The 19,621-nt window shown below is 41.1% G+C and overlaps 1 protein-coding gene across 2 annotated transcripts in view; it reads right to left on the minus strand.

Annotated features, from left to right (window-relative positions):
• Positions 1-19,621, minus strand: part of fgd5a (FYVE, RhoGEF and PH domain containing 5a) — a 56,898-nt gene that overhangs the window by 22,107 nt on the left and 15,170 nt on the right. For both annotated transcript variants that reach the window (XM_084729160.1, XM_084729153.1), the window contains exons 3-7: positions 19,359-19,476; positions 17,613-17,671; positions 17,187-17,217; positions 11,635-11,786; positions 10,181-10,337 (exon numbers count right to left, since the gene is read on the minus strand). In XM_084729160.1, coding sequence (XP_084585286.1) covers positions 10,181-10,337; positions 11,635-11,786; positions 17,187-17,217; positions 17,613-17,671; positions 19,359-19,476 — 517 coding nt within the window. The remainder of the gene's footprint in view (positions 1-10,180; positions 10,338-11,634; positions 11,787-17,186; positions 17,218-17,612; positions 17,672-19,358; positions 19,477-19,621) is intronic.

Genomic DNA, 19,621 nt, shown 5'->3' on the forward strand with positions numbered 1-19,621 from the left:
CATAGCCCAGAACCACCTTTGAGTCAGTCCAGTAATACTCTTGCAGGTTTTCGATCTCAAGCTCCCTTTTGATGACATCAGCATTGCGAACTGAAGTTACTGCTGACGACAACTCAAGTCTTGGGATGGTAGTTAGTTTGGTAGGGGCTACTCTTGCTTTCCCAACAACGAGAGCGCAACTGATCTGCCCTGCCTCACTGATTGCCCGGAGATATGAGCATGCACCATATCCATCAGAGCTCGCATCTGAGAAGCTGTGAAGCTCGTGTCTCATGACTTTGCCAAAGTTTGATGGGAAGTAGCTCCTTGGGATCTTCAGGGCTGCCAATTGAGGTAAGTCTCTAAGCCATGATTCCCACTGTGGTAGGATGTGCTTGGGGAGATCTTCATCCCAGCCTACTTTGTCTCTACATAGTGCCTGGAGGATCTGCTTACCGACTAATACGAAAGGGGCCACAAACCCTAATGGATCGTAGACAGAGGCAACAGTCGAGAGAACCCCTCTCCTTGTCAGTGGATTTTCCTTAACTATGATCCTAAATTGGAATTCATCTGCTTCGACACACCACTGAACTCCAAGTGCTCGCTCGATGTGAAGCTCTCCTAGAGCCATGTTCAGATCCTTCGTTTGGGCATGTTCCTCTTGTGGTATGGCAGCCACTACTTCCTTGTCATTGGACACAAACTTATGCAGCCGAAGGTTTCCTGTTCTGCATAAGGCTCTTGACTCTTCCACTAGGTGTATCGCCTCAGCGGCTGACCCTACACTCGTTAAGCCATCATCGACGTAAAAGCTTCTCTGGATGAACTTGACTGACTCTTCACTGAACCTTCCACGGCCCTGTGATGCCAGATGTTTGAATCCGAAGTTGGAGCAGCCAGGTGATGAAGCTGCTCCAAACAGGTGCACCTTCATCCTGTACACCGCGGGTTTGGAGTCCAGGTTGCCGTTGTCCCACCAGAGGAATCTTAGGTAGTCTTGGTGTTCTCTTGCAACATGAAACTGGTGAAACATTTTCTCGACATCACACATGATGGCTACTGGACCCTTTCTGAATCGACACAGCACTCCGATTAAGGTGTTGGTCAGGTCTGGTCCAGTCAAGAGGTGGTCGTTTAGACAGGTTTCTTGGAAACGAGCTGAACAATCGAAAACCACACGGATCTTCCTAGGCTTGTGTGGGTGGTAGACTCCGTGGTGCGGGATATACCATGCTGGTTGGTTATCAAGTTCAGGTTGTGGAACTTTCTCAGCGTCCCCTCGGCTTATTATGTCATTCATAAAGTGGACATAGTCCTTATAATATTGCTCATTTCTCCTTAGGCGTCGCTCTAATGAAGCGAGTCTATGAACTGCACACTGTTTGTTGTCTGGGACATTGGGTTTGTCTGTCTTGAAAGGAAGTGGGAGTTCATAGTATCCATCTTCTCTTTGTCTTATACCTTCTTTAATCTTTGACAAGAAGAGAAGGTCCTCCTGCGAGACTGGATTATCGTCTGCAGTGTGCTCTGTAAAATCAGTTTCGAGAGCCTTAATTATGTCTGTTGGATTGATCTCTTTGATTTGGGTTCTGCACACAAAATGTACTTCTCTCTTTAGCTTTGGACATGGCTGTGGAGCAGGTGTCACTTGTCGCACTATGATTCTGTGACTGACTCCTATTGCATCATTGTAGTCATTCGCTGGAATCGAGCAGCCAACAATGCTCCAGCCAAGATCTGTACGTTGGGCATACGGCTGGTTCTCTTCTCCAGACAGGACCTCTCTTGGCAGAAGGGCTTGTTGACAGTTATAGCCTATCAAGAGGCCCACTTCGCAGTCTAGTGGTGGTGGAATCTTGTCTGCCAATTGTTCCAGATGAGGCCATTTTTGAGCAGTTTCAGAAGTTGGGATGTGTGACCTGTCTGCTGGAATGAACTCTCGTGTGAAAAGTGGTGGCAACAGAATTCTTTTCTTCAAGTTGTATCCTCTCACTTGTAGATTTGTTAGTTTCTGACATGGTATGACTGTTGACCTTGTAGACATTGTGGATAGCTGCAGATTGACGTTCTCTTTGTTTGTGTCAAAGTCTTGGGCCACTTCATCCAAGATAAAGGTTGTATCGCTCTGTGTGTCTAAGAGCGCGTAGACAAGGACTTCTTGTTCTGGTTGTTTAGTGGATGAGACCCAGACTGGTACAATTGAGGATGTTTGTGTGCTTAAGCCTTCTTGTATCACTCTGTTAGTAGTTGCTGTTGCAGCTATCTCTTTAATATCCACTTTATTTCTTGCATTATCATCTCCCTTTGGAGGTGCTGATCTTTGATGTTCTTTGAACTTATCATCATGCAGACATGTTGGGTGTCGCTTCTGACACCTTTCACATGTGCTTTTATTATCACACTTCCTTGAGTGATGACCAGTCTTTAAACATCCAAAGCAAAGCTTCTCTGACTGCACAAACTTGACACGATCTTGAACTGTTTTTTCAACAAACTTTCTGCACTTGGCGAGCACGTGTCCTGTTCTTTTGCAGAAGACACATGATGGGATGCTGCCTTGTGCTGCACTTGTGGACAGTGTCTTCGCTTGAATAGTTTGGTTTCTTGGATGCTTTGGCTTCTCATTTTCCACACTCTTGAGTGCTTGTATCGAGGATATGGGATCACAAGCAAGATCAGCTTCCCTTGACAGGAAGTTTACAAAATCTTTGAATGGTGGGTATTCAATGTTTGCTTGTCTGGTTTCCATCACCTTGCGGTTCCATCTGGATACCAGCCAGTCTGGCAATTTCAGTAGAATCCTTTGACTTTCATTGCAGTCATTAAGAACTTCCAATGCTTTAATGTGGGGCATCGCTGCCTCACAACTCTTGAGAAAGTCCACAAAGTCTCTTAGCTCACATCCATCTTTGGAGCTTATTTTTGGCCATGCATTCAGCTTGTCTCTGAAGGACTTCCCTATTATGAATGGGTCACCGAAACGTTTTTCCAGCAGTTGCCAGGCGGAGTCATATGCTGCTTCGGTGCCTAGTAGGAAGAATCCTTCGACGGCCTTCTTTGCAGCGCCACCTAGGTACCTTCGAAGGTAGTATAGTTTTTCATTCTTTGGGATGTTTTTCCTGTCTATTAACGTTTCGAAGGATAGTCGCCAGTCTTTGAACTTCAAAGGATCTCCAGTGAATAACACAGGCTCTGGTGTTGGGAGACGATTGGCACTTATAGCTTCAACGAGCACACTGACCAAATCAGAGTTGTTCTGCACTTGAGGTATGGGCAATGAAATTGGTGGGGCTTGAGGTACCTGTTGCAAACCTTGGGTGCCATGGCCTTGACTTGTAACTGGTAAAGGTTGGAGAATGAATGAGTGACTTGAAGCAATGGGGGCTTGATTTGTGACTGGGGTTGATTGTGGAATGAATGGGGGGCTTGAGGCTTGGAGAACTTGAGTAGTGACTGGCAGAGACTGAGGAATGAATGATGGACTCGAGACTTGGAAAGCTTGAGTTGTGGCTGGGAGGGATTGAGGAGCAAATGGGGGACTTGGGGCTTGGAGAACTTGGGTTGTGACAGGGACAGATTGAGGAGTGAATGGGGGACTTGAGGCTTGGAGAACTTGGGTTGTGACAGGGAGAGATTGGGGAATGAATGGGGGACTTGAGGCTTGGAGAACTTGGGTTGTGACAGGGAGAGATTGGGGAATGAATGGGGGACTTGAGACTTGGAGAACTTGAGTTTGAGGTTCTCCGGCTGGCTCACTGTCATCCAGCAAGTCATTCATTTCAAGATTTTCTTCAACTCGATCATACACTTTTACTCGAGCTCTTGCAGCATTCAACTTCTTCACTTCTTCCAGACGTTCAAGTTTTCTACGCTTGTCTTCCATTGCTTGTTGTCTGGCTAGGTTCTCAGATTCGAACTGTGCTAGCTGTTGTTTATGTTCAGCCTCTAGCCTTTGAAGCTCTATCGCTTCTCTTTCTTGGTCATCTAGCACTGCCAAAATTTCCCTGGATGCGGCAGCTTCAGCTGCAGCCTCATTTCTTTTGACTGAGTAGATGCTGGAGCTGGTTGAACCACGTTTTGATTGATGGGTCCGTGATCTTGACAAGGAACCTGTTGAGTCCAAGATGGATCCAACATCAGGCCAAGGTTCTTCCTCTTCACTTGTTGTATGTCCTGTAAGTTGCCTTTCTGCCTTTCGAATGATGAATCCTGTAAGCGATACGCATGAGTCAACTCTTCGTCGCAGGTCTGGTTCAGGAGTTTGTATTTGACGCAACTCTTCATAAATTATCTTTACATCAGAGCAGGTGCTGTCTATGTTCCCTATCAACTCCTTTAGTTCGTCCTCGGAGGCATCATCAGTCAATATTTCTTTGCCTATTCTTGCATGATATCTCCATTTCTCATAGATGATTCTGTACCGACGGTGTACACTCTTAAGCCTTTCTCCTTGAAGTTCTTTCCCTTTCTCTGTTAAGGTCCGTGTTCTTTCACTTCTTCGTAGCCCTTTCACCTCTTCTGCAGATTCAGTGTCTGTAGCTTCGGGTTGGGCATGTGATTTGACATTTTTTCGGCAAGTCTCAGTGCTTGTGTGGGACATTTTAAGCTAACTTGAATGGCTATGTAACTGTATAACCACTGAGTTTGAATTTGACTTCAATTCAAAGCAGAAATAATGAAATTGGCAATTACTTTAACACAAAAGCAACTATAAATGTCAGTTGCATGGAAAATATACTTAGGAATGTGTTTTTTCACTTATCCTTGGTGTAAGAAAGGTTTGTTGCATCAATGGAGTGACCCTTTAAAATTCACCTAAGTGACCCTTTAAACTCAACTACCTTTCATATAAACAAATATAAACCTTAAATGTCAAAGAAAATGTGTCTAAAAATGCTTTAAGTCACTTATACTTTACACAAGAAAAGATTTCACATCAGTAGACTGACCCTTTAAATTTCACTTAATGGTCCTTTAAACTCTTATTTTCATGAACATAAACCTTTGTAAAACTTAATTTCAACTTAAAGGATGTCCTTTGCTTCAAGCTCAATGAAAAAATTGTTAACTTGCTTGTAGGATTAAATTTAAACAGGTGTAATACCCTTTTACCCTTCAGCATGTAACAACCATGAATAGTAGCACACTAGATTTGTCCCCAAGCACAATATGCAAGCTGAATAGAGCTGAGTTCTTCTTTGCAATTTCCAAGTTGAACCACTTCTCACACCGCTTTAACTTGAAGGATATGGTGGAGCACTTCTTGGCTTTAGCTTGAAACTTGCGCTTTAACACAGTCTTATCACCGTGGCTTGCAGTCGCTATGGCAACAGTGCGTTATGGGCCTTCTTATCAGGTGCGCTGGATCCTCGTCGCGTTGTTACCCCGCTGCAGGTTCGTCGTCTCTCCTACCCGCGCCGAGCAGGCGAGTTCTCACTGAAGCTCTCTCCACAACAATACAGACACAGGTCGGTTCTTTAAAAACGGGCGTTTTATTGCTTGGGCTTGTCCCTGCTACCTCCTCTCCTTCTCGCCGTCACACATACGCCGTGAGAACTATATTGTAAAGAAACAGTGCAAATAACCAAATGAGCCACAAGGCACAACGAACATGAAAATAAAAACAAATATAACATGGCGCTCAGCACCGACATGAAATGAAGAACATTTACAGTTTTAATAAGTACCTCGTTGGCCGCTTGTTGTTGAGAGAGGTTTGGTCCATGAAAATCCTTTCAAGTTACTTTAAGTTCCTTAAAGTCTCTTCAACGTCTGCTTAAGCTTCAGACGTTAACATGAATCGAACGAGAAACAGATAAGGCCTCGTGAGGCGTTCGCCTTGCGCTGTATATAGTCCCACAAAAAACTCAACCGTAGGTGCGCCACAAAAGGAAAACATTGGTTCCGGGCAATAAATGTACAATTTAAACAATGAACTAGAGCATATGTGCTTGCAACATTTTAGTAAATTATATTATTTTACCTTTTACACAACAGATTTCAATACATACATTTTAACCTTAATGCAAATTATTTATTTATTAACTTATTTACTGTATAAAAATTCCTGACCTTCAATTATTTATTAATGTATCGTGGACACAATTTATTTGACAACACTTACAACCAGTTTCATATGATCCACGCAATTTGTGTACGGACATGTCCCTGCAAAACAATCACACACGAATACACACGCTCTCACGAAAAGAGGGGGGCAAAAACATGTATACACACACTCTCACACACACCGCACTGTGTCGGCCAATGTTTATAGATGGTGTGGTAAACAAGCGACTGGCTGTGGAGAGGAGACTTTAATCCTGTAAGGGTGTAGCTCTGATCTGATCAGGGTCTGTGGCTACTTCATCACTGTCATCACCACATCCACAATGAAATTACTACCACTTATACTGCTGGACTTTGGCTTGTAGCAATAAAGGTGGAGGAGCAGGAGGGTGGAGGAGAAAGAGAAAGAGAGGTTTTGATGGAGGTAAGGGTGTAAAGCTATATGTAAGATTTTGGCATTCAAAATGTAAAAACATCAGACATATGCTATATATTTTGTTGACACGTGTACTTATATTATCCCAAATGTTCCCAGCAATGTTCAAACCCAGAGAAATACACAATTTATTAAAGGTAACAGTGCATTTCCCACTAGCCGCTAGTTGCTACAACTTCCAGGAAAATAATTTTAAAAAATATGTCCGAGAGCGAGAAAGAAAGTTGACAAATGTGAGTAAACATAATGTGAATAAAACTTAAACCATTACCTTGTCCGTAAACACAATCACTACCTGAGTCATGTCAGATTTTTATCAGAAATGATAGTTGTTTATCAGTAGTAGCTACGTTTACAATATTTCTTTAATCCGGCTGAAATCATTCTGATTAGGAATTCCAACATAACTGTTTACATGGACACTAAATAAAGTAATCAGTTAAAACATATGTTTACATGTCCCAAACATTAATCAAAATAGAAGTTTTTTGGTTCCGCTCCGTGTGAAGGATCCATAGACCGTATATTGTATACTGTATATCATTTAAGTGTCTAATCTGCTGGAAATAACATAAGAAGTGTTTCCAGTTTGCCAACTGCCAGTAAACGATGAAGAAGAGATAGTGTTTTAACCACGTAGTATAATGGAACCTGGACAGGGCACTGCTGCTCAGCATTGCTTCCATTTTTTTCCCACTGGCCACTTATGGAATTGCAAAAAATTCCTCTGTGGCCAAAAAAGCATTTTCCCCATAAGCCACCATTATGAAAGGGGTGTCTGCAAAACTGCTGACAGGACACTCGAACTGCAAACAAGGTCTGCTATGACTCTGTATCATTAATGAATCCAGGGAGCTTTTGTATTTGAATAACTTCACACAACTTTTTTCCTGAAAAAGTTATTTAAAAATCTGTGATGTGATCACAACGAAAAATCTATGAGTGGAACTCACAGGCAGGGTCAGTAGGAAGTATATTCAGTGGGCCGCATACCACCAAAGTACAACCAGAACCTAGAAGACTTTTTTTTGGCTCATGCACCAGATAAACAATTTAAATGAATAGGCACCATCTTTGCTTCCAGTATCCAGTTCTAAATAGAACATCCATGGTTTCAACCCATTCATTTTCAAGATGGACCCACGTTGTATCTTGGGAACAATATTAGTTGCAGTTGCATTTGCTACTGACCCGTTATATTTTGCTACCACCATGTTTCTGTTCCTCGTGGTGGTCATTATTTTCCTAGAGGCTTATCAAAGGTTTCCACCATCCTTCTCAATTAGATCGAAAATTCCTTTTGATTCAGCCACATTGGGCCAATCTTTCTCAGCTGAGGTATTTGCATTAGGCCCCTTTATACTATTATTCCGATTACTTGGGGAATACTGGGATCCATGTAAACGCAGGAAGAAAACAGGTCCCACCATCCCCCACTACTTCATGACAATCTCAATCTACATTTTTTGTTATTGTTTTAACTTAAGAGAGATCCCTACCGGCAGAAATCACATATAATGCATTTTAGACTTGACACAGAGAAAGAGCATAAAATGTCAGCTACTGATGATGAATGAACCGTTTTAAATGTGAAAAAGTAGCTGCATGCAGTAAATGAAAACATTAAATCAACATTTCCATCCCTATGGAGTATAATGACACATAAATGACTGTGTTCTCTCCCAGTCGTAGGTATGGTGAATCCCGTGACCTGTGCGATCCTCCCTGCTCTCCCTCGGCCCTCCTTCTCCCTCATTACAGTGGGGTCACACACACCATACAATTCCCATGGCAGTGCTCTGATTCAACGCAGCATCCATCATATACACACAATGCCCTGGTGTGGGAGGGTGGGGAGGACAGACCCCATATTACTGGCTTATATGCAATATGGGAAATACAATATACAGCGTGTGTATGCAGTGGCAGGTGTGGTGAATCTGCCAGTGGACTGAGGAAAGGTTATTGAATATGCCTCTGGGTGTTAATTTTAGAGGTGTAAGATTAATCACAGCCTTTACATGGACACAAGTGAGGAGCAGGATATACAGGACGAGTTTTTATTCAGACCAACCACCTCTGTGGAGTAAAGAACATATTTGTGTCCTTAGATGAGATGATATCCTTCCATACTTCCTTCTTTGCAAATTAGTCCATTTATGCATCCTCTAGATAGCAATTAGTGGTTTATGATGTGAGAAAAGTGACTAACATTAACTTCATGAGGCTAAAATGAAGTGGCGCATTATTGACTTTGATCAAGGTTATTGAGAGCTAAACTACTGGCTGGTCTACATCACATGTAAAAACATGCTGCAAGATAGTAAAGGTCAGTGTTTACTCAACATGGTTTACAGTCTTTGTCTCTCACCTCCACTCCTGTCTATTTACATTAACTCCACTAAAGTCTGGCAGAGCCAAAGTTTTCCTGGGAGGGGGCAGCTGCTGCTGAATATTCATGATGTGCAGACAGTTGGTGGCTTGTCCGTTTGCTTTTCTTATCAAACCGGAACCAGCATGGAACTGGTAATGCGTAAATTTGGGGAGAAAGGTGCTGAGTTGAAGAGGTAACGTAATACAACCCAGCTGATACTGAATGTTTGGGCCTTATGCAGATATCAAATATAAGGGAGTAAAAATGATCGATATATAATGGCTGATATTCTTTATGCAGAATATAACATGCAGAATAATGCAGAATAGGGCAAAACCAGTCTTTCGTTATATTGGTTGGGCTCTACTTTGTGAAACTCGAACTACAACACTATTAAACACAAGCCCGGCCAAGGCTTTTTATGATGTGTCTAACACAAACTGAAACACTAAAATTGTACATAAACTTTTTTGAATTACTCAAAGAATAAATAAGAAGAATTATGCTGCTCAGGGTGACCTGTGTGCTGCTATACAGCAGCTATATAACAGAACCTGCTATACAGCAAATTGTTAATCAGTTTTATTGATCCAGGATACAGCTGCATGGAAATGAGAAATCTATGGATATATCTTTGTGGTCTTATCTATAGGCTCTCTTAATATCCTGTGTTTTAGTTAAAAGTAGTCAATTGTATTGTTACCAGCTGCGACTATACCCACTCCTATTCGAGATAAGGACAAAGCATTGATTAAGTGGACCAGGCGCACAACATGTAGACCACTGTGACAGCTTTAGAATGAGCTTTTGCTGAATTTTGATCCCATCACCCAAATCCTGTGTCCCCGCTCTCCGGGGAGGATTGAGGATGAAGAGATCCACGCTGGACAAAGAATGAGTATTTGGTGTTGAGTGGGTGTAAAATATGCGAGCATGACAGTGGAAAGGTTAGTCCCATGGAGAGGGTGGAGAGGATAGAAGGGGTTTAGAAAGGCCATCATCTCCCTGTGGAAGCTGGGTGACAAAATCTAAGTTGAGAGCTGTTGAGCGGGTGCCAGGGGAAATACCAGGTTCGATCTCTGCTCCCTGGAAACACCCACAAGGCTTCACTTTCACTCCACAAACATGGGAACTAAATTTGAGATTTGAATATGTGACTGTCAAAGTACTTTCTTTGAAGACGATCTCTTGGTTATTGAGCAGTGCTCAAAGCCCACATGACATATGCTAAGTTAAATAATACACACATAACAACATATGGTGAGAGACAAGAAGATTAACAGTTGTTGTCTGGTCAGGTTCCAGTCTGCCTGTTTTACCTCAAATTTCTTCACGATGCCGGCGAAGGCCAGGTTGCTCCTGCAGTCCTCCTCCAGTAAAGACATGCTACGATCATACTCTGAGATGTAGGTGTCAAACACTCTGAATTCCTCCTGACGGGACAGGATCACATCTACCACCCTTTGGCTCTCTTCCCTACAAGGAAGGAAAATCAGAGATGAAGTCATTTTTGTCATTTCATGTACAGTGAATATCTGCGATTTAAAGACATAAATGCAAAGTCTGTGATGTGCAGTGCATTTCACAAGTCTGTAATTTATTTTCATGGTGTGACCACTTTCACTCAAAAAGCCTAGTTTTCTTCCAGTTACTAATTACTCCCACATTTACACAACCTTCTGCAATGGATGTAAACTTTTTGCTTTCAGTTGGAAGTCATGCGTAAGTAGTTATGAGGCTGTTCTCTTTATAGAAAATGTTACAGAAAAGAGTTTTACAGAAAAAATTGTAAAAATCAATACCACTCTCATATTTGTCCACTTAATGTACAATGAGAAGCAGGTTAGCTTAGCTTAGCACAAAGCTTAGCACATAAACATGCTAACAGGTGAATTTTAGAGGTGCTGGTAGGTATAACTCTCTATATGAAAGCAAATACGTGTACTTGTTTAACCCAGGACAAACCACCCCTTCAAAACTTGGCATCAAATTAAGAATGAGAAAAGTAACACCAATACTTTAGAGTGCATGTTTTTAAAACAGCTGATTAATATTAACAACTCCCGAAAAAGCACTTCAGTGCAGCAGTGATTGCAGCAATGAAAGGTCTCTTGATAAAAAGAATTACCTCTCGAATTATTATATGCATTTTAAAGCAGGGTTAGGATAGAGTAGAGTAGTTATTGTGATCTCAGTGGAGAATGAATTATGACCACAGTGGAAGTCTCTTTACATCCATACTGCATTAGTCTGTATTAACTGTGTGTATTGTGGCTACATTTGAGAAATGCCAGCACAGTATCACTGCAGTCTGTGAAATATGAAATGTAATCTATAGATTTGTATACATGGACACAAATTTTCAACGTTTTTGTGACAGTCGGCATGATTTTCAAAAGCAATCAGTACAAACATAGTATAAAGAGTGAGAGAGTCTGGGCAGGGAGAAGTTGGGGTGGTTGGGTGAGTCAAACATGGACTTTCACCTATAAGACAGGTGTTCTTGTGTGAGACCTGTTTTTGTACCTAAACCTACCCAAGACCTTTATTTTAAAAGTGTATCCATATGTTGCATACTTTTTTTATTTATTAATTTATTGCTAACTTTAGCATGGAATGAGAATGGCAGCCGATAATATATTTGTTTGAAAGTTGTGACAAAATAAAGGAAATTGGTGTCCATGTACTCAAATCTAACTGACAAAATTTTGTGCTGCAGCTACACCTCTATGAAAACTGCCATGCGCAACAACAGGTCCGTGGTGTTTCTTACCACTGACTGATGCGTTCCTCCAGCTCAGTGAGGATGCTGCTGTGGAGGGTGTAGACCTGAGGGAGTACGCCCAGTATCTCTCCTAACCTCTGCTCCTCCAGCACAGGCTCCCCTTCCTCACCCTCCGCCTCTGTCACTGCTGACCTAAAGTCCTGCAGGAGAGAGGGAAAACAGGATTTCAATAAGACAAAAATGTGGGGTAGAACACGAGCATAAAAAGAGAGAGAGGAAGGAGGAAATGGTAGTTAGGAGAGGAAGGGAGGGGGAGAGCAGGAGAAATGAAAGGAATGAGGAATGAAGAAGGGAAGAAAAATGGAAGGAAGGAAGGTCAGATCCTCCTAAACATCCTTCCTGCAACCCTCCCTTCAAATCACCTCAGTGCCTTCCCTCCACTTCTCCCTCTGTCCAGGCTTTCAGGAAAGGTGGCACTGCTTGCACAAGAGTTACACACCAGGTGTTGTTGCATAATGACCTTGGTGCTCAATGACACAATGCTGTTTTGTATATAGTCCCCACTTTTCATGTCTCTGCTGACAAGAACCTAGAATTTCTCTGATATACAATGAATTTGGGTCCATTGAAGTCCATTCAGCACACATAAAACATGAGCAACAGGCATTAATAGCTGCAGTGTCAGTGACTACAAGGACTAATATAAGGAGTTATGGCACATGGGAGTGAAAAAGCAGGGGGGAGGTTATTTATCTACTCAGCAAATCAAGACAAAAATAGATGAAAGTAGGGGAATCATTAGGAGGTGTCGACATGCTTTACTGTAAAAAAAAAAAAAGAAACTCAGTTTTCTCTGTGGGCAAAGCTGTCTGGCAAACTAATGTAATATATAAAGCCTCTGTGTGTGTCTGTAAGGGATAAGTGTCTGCAGCTCATCTACTCCAGTTCTGAGTGAAGCACAGACATAAAACAAATAGAGTTGTCCCAGTCGGCTGTGAGATAATGTGGTGACACTGGGCACTTCAGAACACGCCGTTCATCATGCACAATCGATCGTGTATGAGTTAACATTCATCATGTCTGCCGGGGAGAAGAGCCGCGACTTGAACAGCTCTGGTTGACTTGGTCTCCCAGGTTACACACAAACACACACACACACTCAGATCCATGAATGAGAGGAGCTTTACTTTCCATTTCGCCGGTCCACTCTCCACCTTATCCCTATTTTCCTCACGTAAGACAGGACAATAAGCAACGTTAAGCAGCTGGTTGAGCAGCCAGTCATGCTCGGTCACAACTCAGCAGCACAGAGAATCTGCCCAGAGGTGTGGAAGCCCATTTCCACCAGTAAAAAAAAGAAAAAAAAACACAGTAATAGTAGTAATAGTCATAATTATGAGATAAAGTCATAAATACAAGATAGAAAATTGAAATTACAAGATAAAAAGTTGAGAATGAAAAATTTTAATCTCATAATTTTAACTTTTTGATTTCATAATTTCAACTTTTTATCTCATAGGGGTGTAAGAAAGTATCAGTACACTTGAGTATGGTGATACTGTGTTTCGTTTCTGTATCGAGCCACAGGAATACTGTATCGTGATATTGTGATGCATGCAAAGATTTAGGCTAGGTTTCTTTATTGTCCCCTCAGGGAAATTTGCTGTCCAGCAAGAGTTGACATGAAAACATGATACAAAAGGGCCACATCATCAACAACAGCAACAGCGAGACAACAGACAAAGTGCTAGTTGCTATTGAGCACATCTATAGCACTTTGAATGAAAGAGGTATGAAATCTTTCATTCCTCCGAACAGGTGCCCTAAAACGGTAACCTGAGGGCAGCAGCTCAATTTACCCTGACCACCACATCAATGTTCTGACTGCATAAAAAAGTTAACTTTTTAAACTCAGATTTCATGGGCATGGTAGTGTGTTCTTTATACTATGACAGTTTTCCTAAAATTAGACTATAAAGCAGTGTATCACCTTGCTGCAATACATCACAATATACTGAATATATTGAATCAAACCCCTTTATCTTGACACATATTGTATCGCCAGATTCTTGCCAACTAACACAACCTATACTCTCAAAATGCTGAATTTTTATCTCATAATTTAGACTTTTTATCTCATAATTATGATTTACCATGTTGTTTCTTTTTTCTTGTTTTGCCAGTAGAAATGGGCTTCCATACTGAAGTCATGTGTTACCAACAACAAAACAATAGTCTCAGAGCCTCATATGTCTAAGCTGTTATAGGGGAAAGTCCTTTAGAAGAGGAGCACGGCCTCCCTTCCTATGTGGAGACAGGGTCTGGAAATTCTTTGTATTCTTGTTATTCCTTATCAAACAATGGAACAATAGCTCATGTGTGCCTCTCACTTAACGCTGCTCCTGTTTTTTTTCCCCCCAAACTGTGTGTTTGTGCATGTTGTGCTGCTGGAGCATTTCCCAGCTGAATTACACTGTCTCAGGCTAATTATGACATCAGTCTGCATCAAACAGTAACTAATATCTCCATACATCACTGTTTGAAGTTTGAAGTATAATAAGTCCCCATACTGTAACACTGTACATATGAATTATGCAACAGTATGATAAAAATAAAGCCCTCAATGTCACCTTTGAAAGGTGACAAAAAGATTCAATTAAGTGCTATGGTATCGCTGAAGAAGAGTGCAAGCCAAGGAAAGATCATTTACACTGAAAAATGCGTTCAATAGTCCAGGGTACACTTGGACATTGCTGTCAAAATGTCACTTCTGATGTCCATATTGACTTGCAGCATATGTTTCCGTCTGTGCTTTGGCACACAGCAGCTAATTAGTATAATTATGCATCATGATGAGATTGCAGATTTATGATCATTAGACACATCCATTGTATAATATTTGCATTAGTTGTTGTTTAGCGGCATTAAATTACACATTACACTAATCTGCTGCTTTTGTACTCACAGTAGGCTTTCATAAATCACGGTGAGAGGGCACACATAAGAAATTCAGGGTATGACCTTGTTCAAGGTTATAAGGCAGAGGTTGACTGATGGGTTTCACTGGATTCAATGACTCTACCTGTCAGATCTGTACTGGCAACCATCACCTTAATAGCAACTCTTGCACACCATTCTTTAAAAGGTGTGACCTCTCCTGTGTGAGTCTCCTTTTTGATTAGAATCAAATGATTGTTTTAAAGGACCAGTATGTAGTATTTAGTGGCATCCAGTGGTAGTAATGTAAATTGCACCATCTCGCCTCACTCTCCCCTTCCAAGTGTGTAGAAGAACCTGTGGTGGCCATGTTTAGAGCCAGTGTTTGATTTGTCTGTTTTGGGCTACTGTAGAAAACTGGCAGCGCAACATAGAAGCGTCCATGGAAGAGCATAAACATATAGATGCCACACTGACCGCATCTACCCACAGCTGGCAAGACTGGCCTGTGAACTAATACATGTAAATGATCGAGCTGATGTTTTTTCTGGATAAAAAGCACTGCAATGTTACCGTTCCTAAACTGATTTCAGTGAGTCATGTCATATTCAAGGGTTTATGATCTATGTGGAGTAAATTTAGGGCTGCACCAAATGATTATCTTTTAAATAATTAATGGAATGGTTGTTGTTTCTAAAGATTTTTTTTTTTTATTAATCAATTCAGATCAAACAGTCAACATCAAACACTTAACTTACCCAAAATAAATATCCAAAACTTGTCTCATTAAAATTTCAATATTCTATTTAATCATAATCCTGAAAACGCAAAGCGAATTAAAATAATGAATAGTGATATATTTTAAAATTGATTTAATTTCCACCCTATTTAATAGACCCTATTTGTCATATAACTGATAATGACCTCATTCAAAAAGATTGTTGTGACGCATATCAATTGAATCACCATGTCAACCCTTTCCATGAACTGGAGAATCAATATTTTTTCTTAAGTACTTGACTTAAAGAGTAAATTGATTATGACATTGATTTATTTAATCACTGAAGTAATATGTTTGTTTTTTTAACTGCAAGGTTATTAAATAGCAAATGGATGGCAATAACAAATATGGCATGAAATCCAAATCCAAAAGTCTGACACTGAGGAATGCAAATCAGAATATGACATGAAAGTCTGAGAATCTTCACTTACGTGGTATTTTGGGTAAAAAAAATCCCTAACTCTGCAGGGATGTGCTCCTATTTTGACAGGCGGCCAGTGAGAAATGATGGAGGCAGATGACAACAGTTGGCTGTGATGAACGGTCGACCTCGCAAAGCTTACTACAGCTCACCTTTAAATCCTCTGTCCTGCATTAACTACACTAATCAATCTACTAGGAGGAAAAGTCTCCACTTTATGGCCAAACGGGTCATAAGGAGGCCACATCGTGCATCCAGTGTATCTAGTGTAAAAGGCCCCTGCAGCCTTTTTGTGACCTTTGAGCGGCAGACTGCCAGCTGCGTTGCTTGAGTATCAGAGAACTACACATATCAGTGGAGTAAGGATACAAAGAACAGCATCAGCAGAGCGCCTGGTGGACGCATGCTGCGTCATCTTACAACTGACCACACCAGAGGACAACATGTCAACTTTGTCAAGACCAGGAAGTAGATCTCGCTGCAACAACACTGATAAACCTGAGCAAAGCCTTACAACCAGGGGGAGGAGGAGGAGGAGGAGAGGGAGACAGAGACTGGGGAGCAGACACGCAGGACGTGATGTTATCAGGAGGTTTTTAAGAAAGTTTAATGAGCCAATTAACTGTATTCATTTTGTCAGTGCTAAGTATTTATTGGTGTTTTATTTCATGACTAAATTGTGACAATGATGTAAAAGAAAAAAAATACTGGCGACAAAACTTACAGTAAAGTCTCTGTCCTGACGAGTAAGGACAAGACAAAATAGTTCTCTCTGTTTCAGCAGACAACATAAGTTACCAGCCATCTGAAAGCACTAATGAAGTGCTAGTTTGCTTAAAAAGTGTGTCTCATCTTCAACACTGGCCTATTAGGTGCGAATAAAGAGGAGAGACGATCTGTGGACACTTTTATCTTATATTTATACCGAAAGAAAGACTGAGCATAACGTTCCCAATTAGGACGGAACACCTTGTGGAGAAAAAACACCTGAAAAGATGCCAGAAAACACACACTTCCGTAGTTTCTGCCAGGGTAAATATCAGTTACGCTGGTTGATTGATTCGATAATATGCATTTCAATTCCCTTTTAGGAATAAATTTAATGTAAGATCTGTCAGGATTCAGGGTGCATTGCCTTGCTCCACTAACATATTGTAAAATTTAACAGATCCAAGCTCACAGTAAACATCTACTCCTTCTAAATGATTTCTCATGGCTCATAAAACAGGCACTAACTCATTCAGCAAACATTAACAGAATTCAGCTCCATATTAAGTGCATAACGAAAACATAACAAAACAAAACAAAAAGACACAAATGTAACTTTAACTGCCTACAATTTTCAGTAAGCGACTGCAAACAAAATGTAAAATTCTTGTCAAAATGAACACTGGCCTTGAAGCAGGAGACACTCAAATTTAATGTGACATACTTATGTCACGGCGGCAAAGGCTTTCTTACCTCTTGAAGGTACTTGAGGACACTGACATGTCTGGAAAACAAGAAGAGAAGAAACACAAAATATAATTAAAGTGTGGAATTTACAACCTTCTACACAGCTGTTTTAATCTTCCTACCAGACTCGTTAAATTACATAAATTATGCATGATGAGAAAAGTGCATCAGAAGAATGGTTAAGTGTGTAAGCAGGGCAAGGTCAAGGCTGGTGTATTTAATAAGTTACACAAGACACTTGTGTAATTGGCTGTCAGTTTCTCTGCATGCAGCTGGATGAATGAATGTAGGAGCTGGAGAGATAGATGCCGCAGGAATAGGAGAGTGGATACAGGGGCACAAACGACAAAATTTTGATGCAGTGTGTTTGTGTGTGATGCCGTGCTGGAGAAGTGTGCAAATGGGGGGGAATCCGCGAGTGCAGATGCTCACAGTCTCTCTGAGTCAACGAGCTCTTTGGCGACGTAGAAGGCTCGGGATCGGCCATCAATCTGGGTGACAGGGAGGGAGAACAGTGGGAGATGAATGAACACAGCTAATGTTGAAAAGGCTCTCTGTGGGCACTTATTCCTCTCAAACATTAATAGGAACAGCTACGCAGCAGCCAAGGAGAATGGCGAAAAAAGCAAATTCACATTTTTTTTTTCTCTTTGGTTAGATTTGTGCTGTCAAAATAAGACTGATTATTTCATTACACCGCAGCATAGACATGAGGGCTTTCTCAAATACGGGACTTTTAAATTCGGATGCATTATGTATGAGAGGCTGTGTGTGCGGTGACAACAATGCTGCCCATTGATTTAGAGGCTAATCACAGGGTCTCAAAACATCCGAGCCAAAACATAACATTGAAGCCATTTAGGGGTTTACCGGCAGAGCTCCTGTGCTTTATCAGTGTTATTTTTTCCTATGTGGGGTATTTCACAAATACTGCATTAAAGGCATACTGATCCTCATTTCCTCGAAATAAAACCAAAACACACTCCCATTAGATGAAACTGTTCCTGGGGCCAACCTAAGTCTCTCTGGTCCTCTTCCTCTTTGTTTTTTCCTTCAATTTATTGTATTTTTTTCTTTGAAGGAGAAAACAAGGAAATATGTGCCACATGATGGGAGCAGCAGCCTGATATTATTGTGGTAGCAGCAGGAAGGGTGGGATCCATCTCTGAGCTACTGTAAAATGGCGGCCTTTTACTGTACGGAGATCTAGGGAGTTTGAGGTCATACACTCCAACAGCACAACAGTGAATCACTAAGATGCATATTAAAAGGATAGTTCAGATTATTTGAAGTGGGGTTGTATGAGGTATAGTTACTGTATTACCTACAATAGATGGCAGCCTGCACACCCCAATTTGGAAATGTACTACAGTCAAGTAAACACTATACTTATTTTCACTGCTGTAACAGTGCAGTGCAGTGTAGCAGACAGCCTTTCCCATCAATATAGGCCAAATATTGCTCCCTTCAAACCAACCAAACTCCACTGGTAAAATCAGTCATTTTACCGTGCAGAACAGGGGAGTTGCTGGTGTACCACAGCCTAAATCAGTAGTTAGTTTGTGTTGTTGTGTGACTTTGGTGACTCCAAACTAACACTTGAAAACCCAGAACCCACACAATAACACAAACAGAGTAACCCATCAAGGCAGTAGTAGAACAGCAACCAATGTTTTCTGTGAGGTAAAACTGTTCCTTTTGTCAAAGGAGTCTGGTGCTGTGGTGGAGAGCAATATTTGGCTTATATAATGTGGGTTTCCATCTGAAAAGGCTGTCTGATGGTCAGCAAAAGTGATGAAAATATTTGAAATATAGGATACTCTTAAACTGATACTGATATTTTTAGATGGGTCAAAAAGTACTCTATAAGTACCTCTTACAACGCTTCATCAAATAATCTGAATTATCCCTTTAAGTCCCACATATCAAATGGATCACTCTGGACCTGTGTGTAAACCACAGAACACTTGATTGTGTCCTATTATTTCATTTTATTTTATGATTTTTATTCAAATCTGTCAGATGCAAGTATACACATTAATACAATAAAGCATTCACTAGGACCCTTTCAGCACTGTTTGCTCGTCATGTTGATTTGCTGGACCAGTTTATAGTTCGGTGGATTAAATCAACCACTTTCTTCCTTAGTTCTATTTGTCTCTTTATCCCATATCTCACCTGTCGGTCATAACTTTGCTCCGCCACTCCTTCTTCCTCCTCTGAGGTACGCCCGTGGTCCTCGTCCACTGACAGAGACTCAGAGACGGGGTTCATCGGGAAAGGCTCCGTGTAGGCACTGCCAAGGGAAAGAAAAGACAGACTGAATACAGCAAAACTGCACTGGTACTGAAATATGAATTTTTAATATTATATCAGTATCTGCACTACACTGTAGCATGAGTTTAATAGCATTGCTTTAGCCATATATAAAGCCACTGAAT

This window comes from Lutjanus erythropterus, chromosome 2, assembly GCF_056507025.1.
Source record: "Lutjanus erythropterus isolate fLutEry1 chromosome 2, fLutEry1.hap2, whole genome shotgun sequence".
Taxonomy (NCBI): Eukaryota; Metazoa; Chordata; class Actinopteri; order Lutjaniformes; family Lutjanidae; genus Lutjanus; species Lutjanus erythropterus.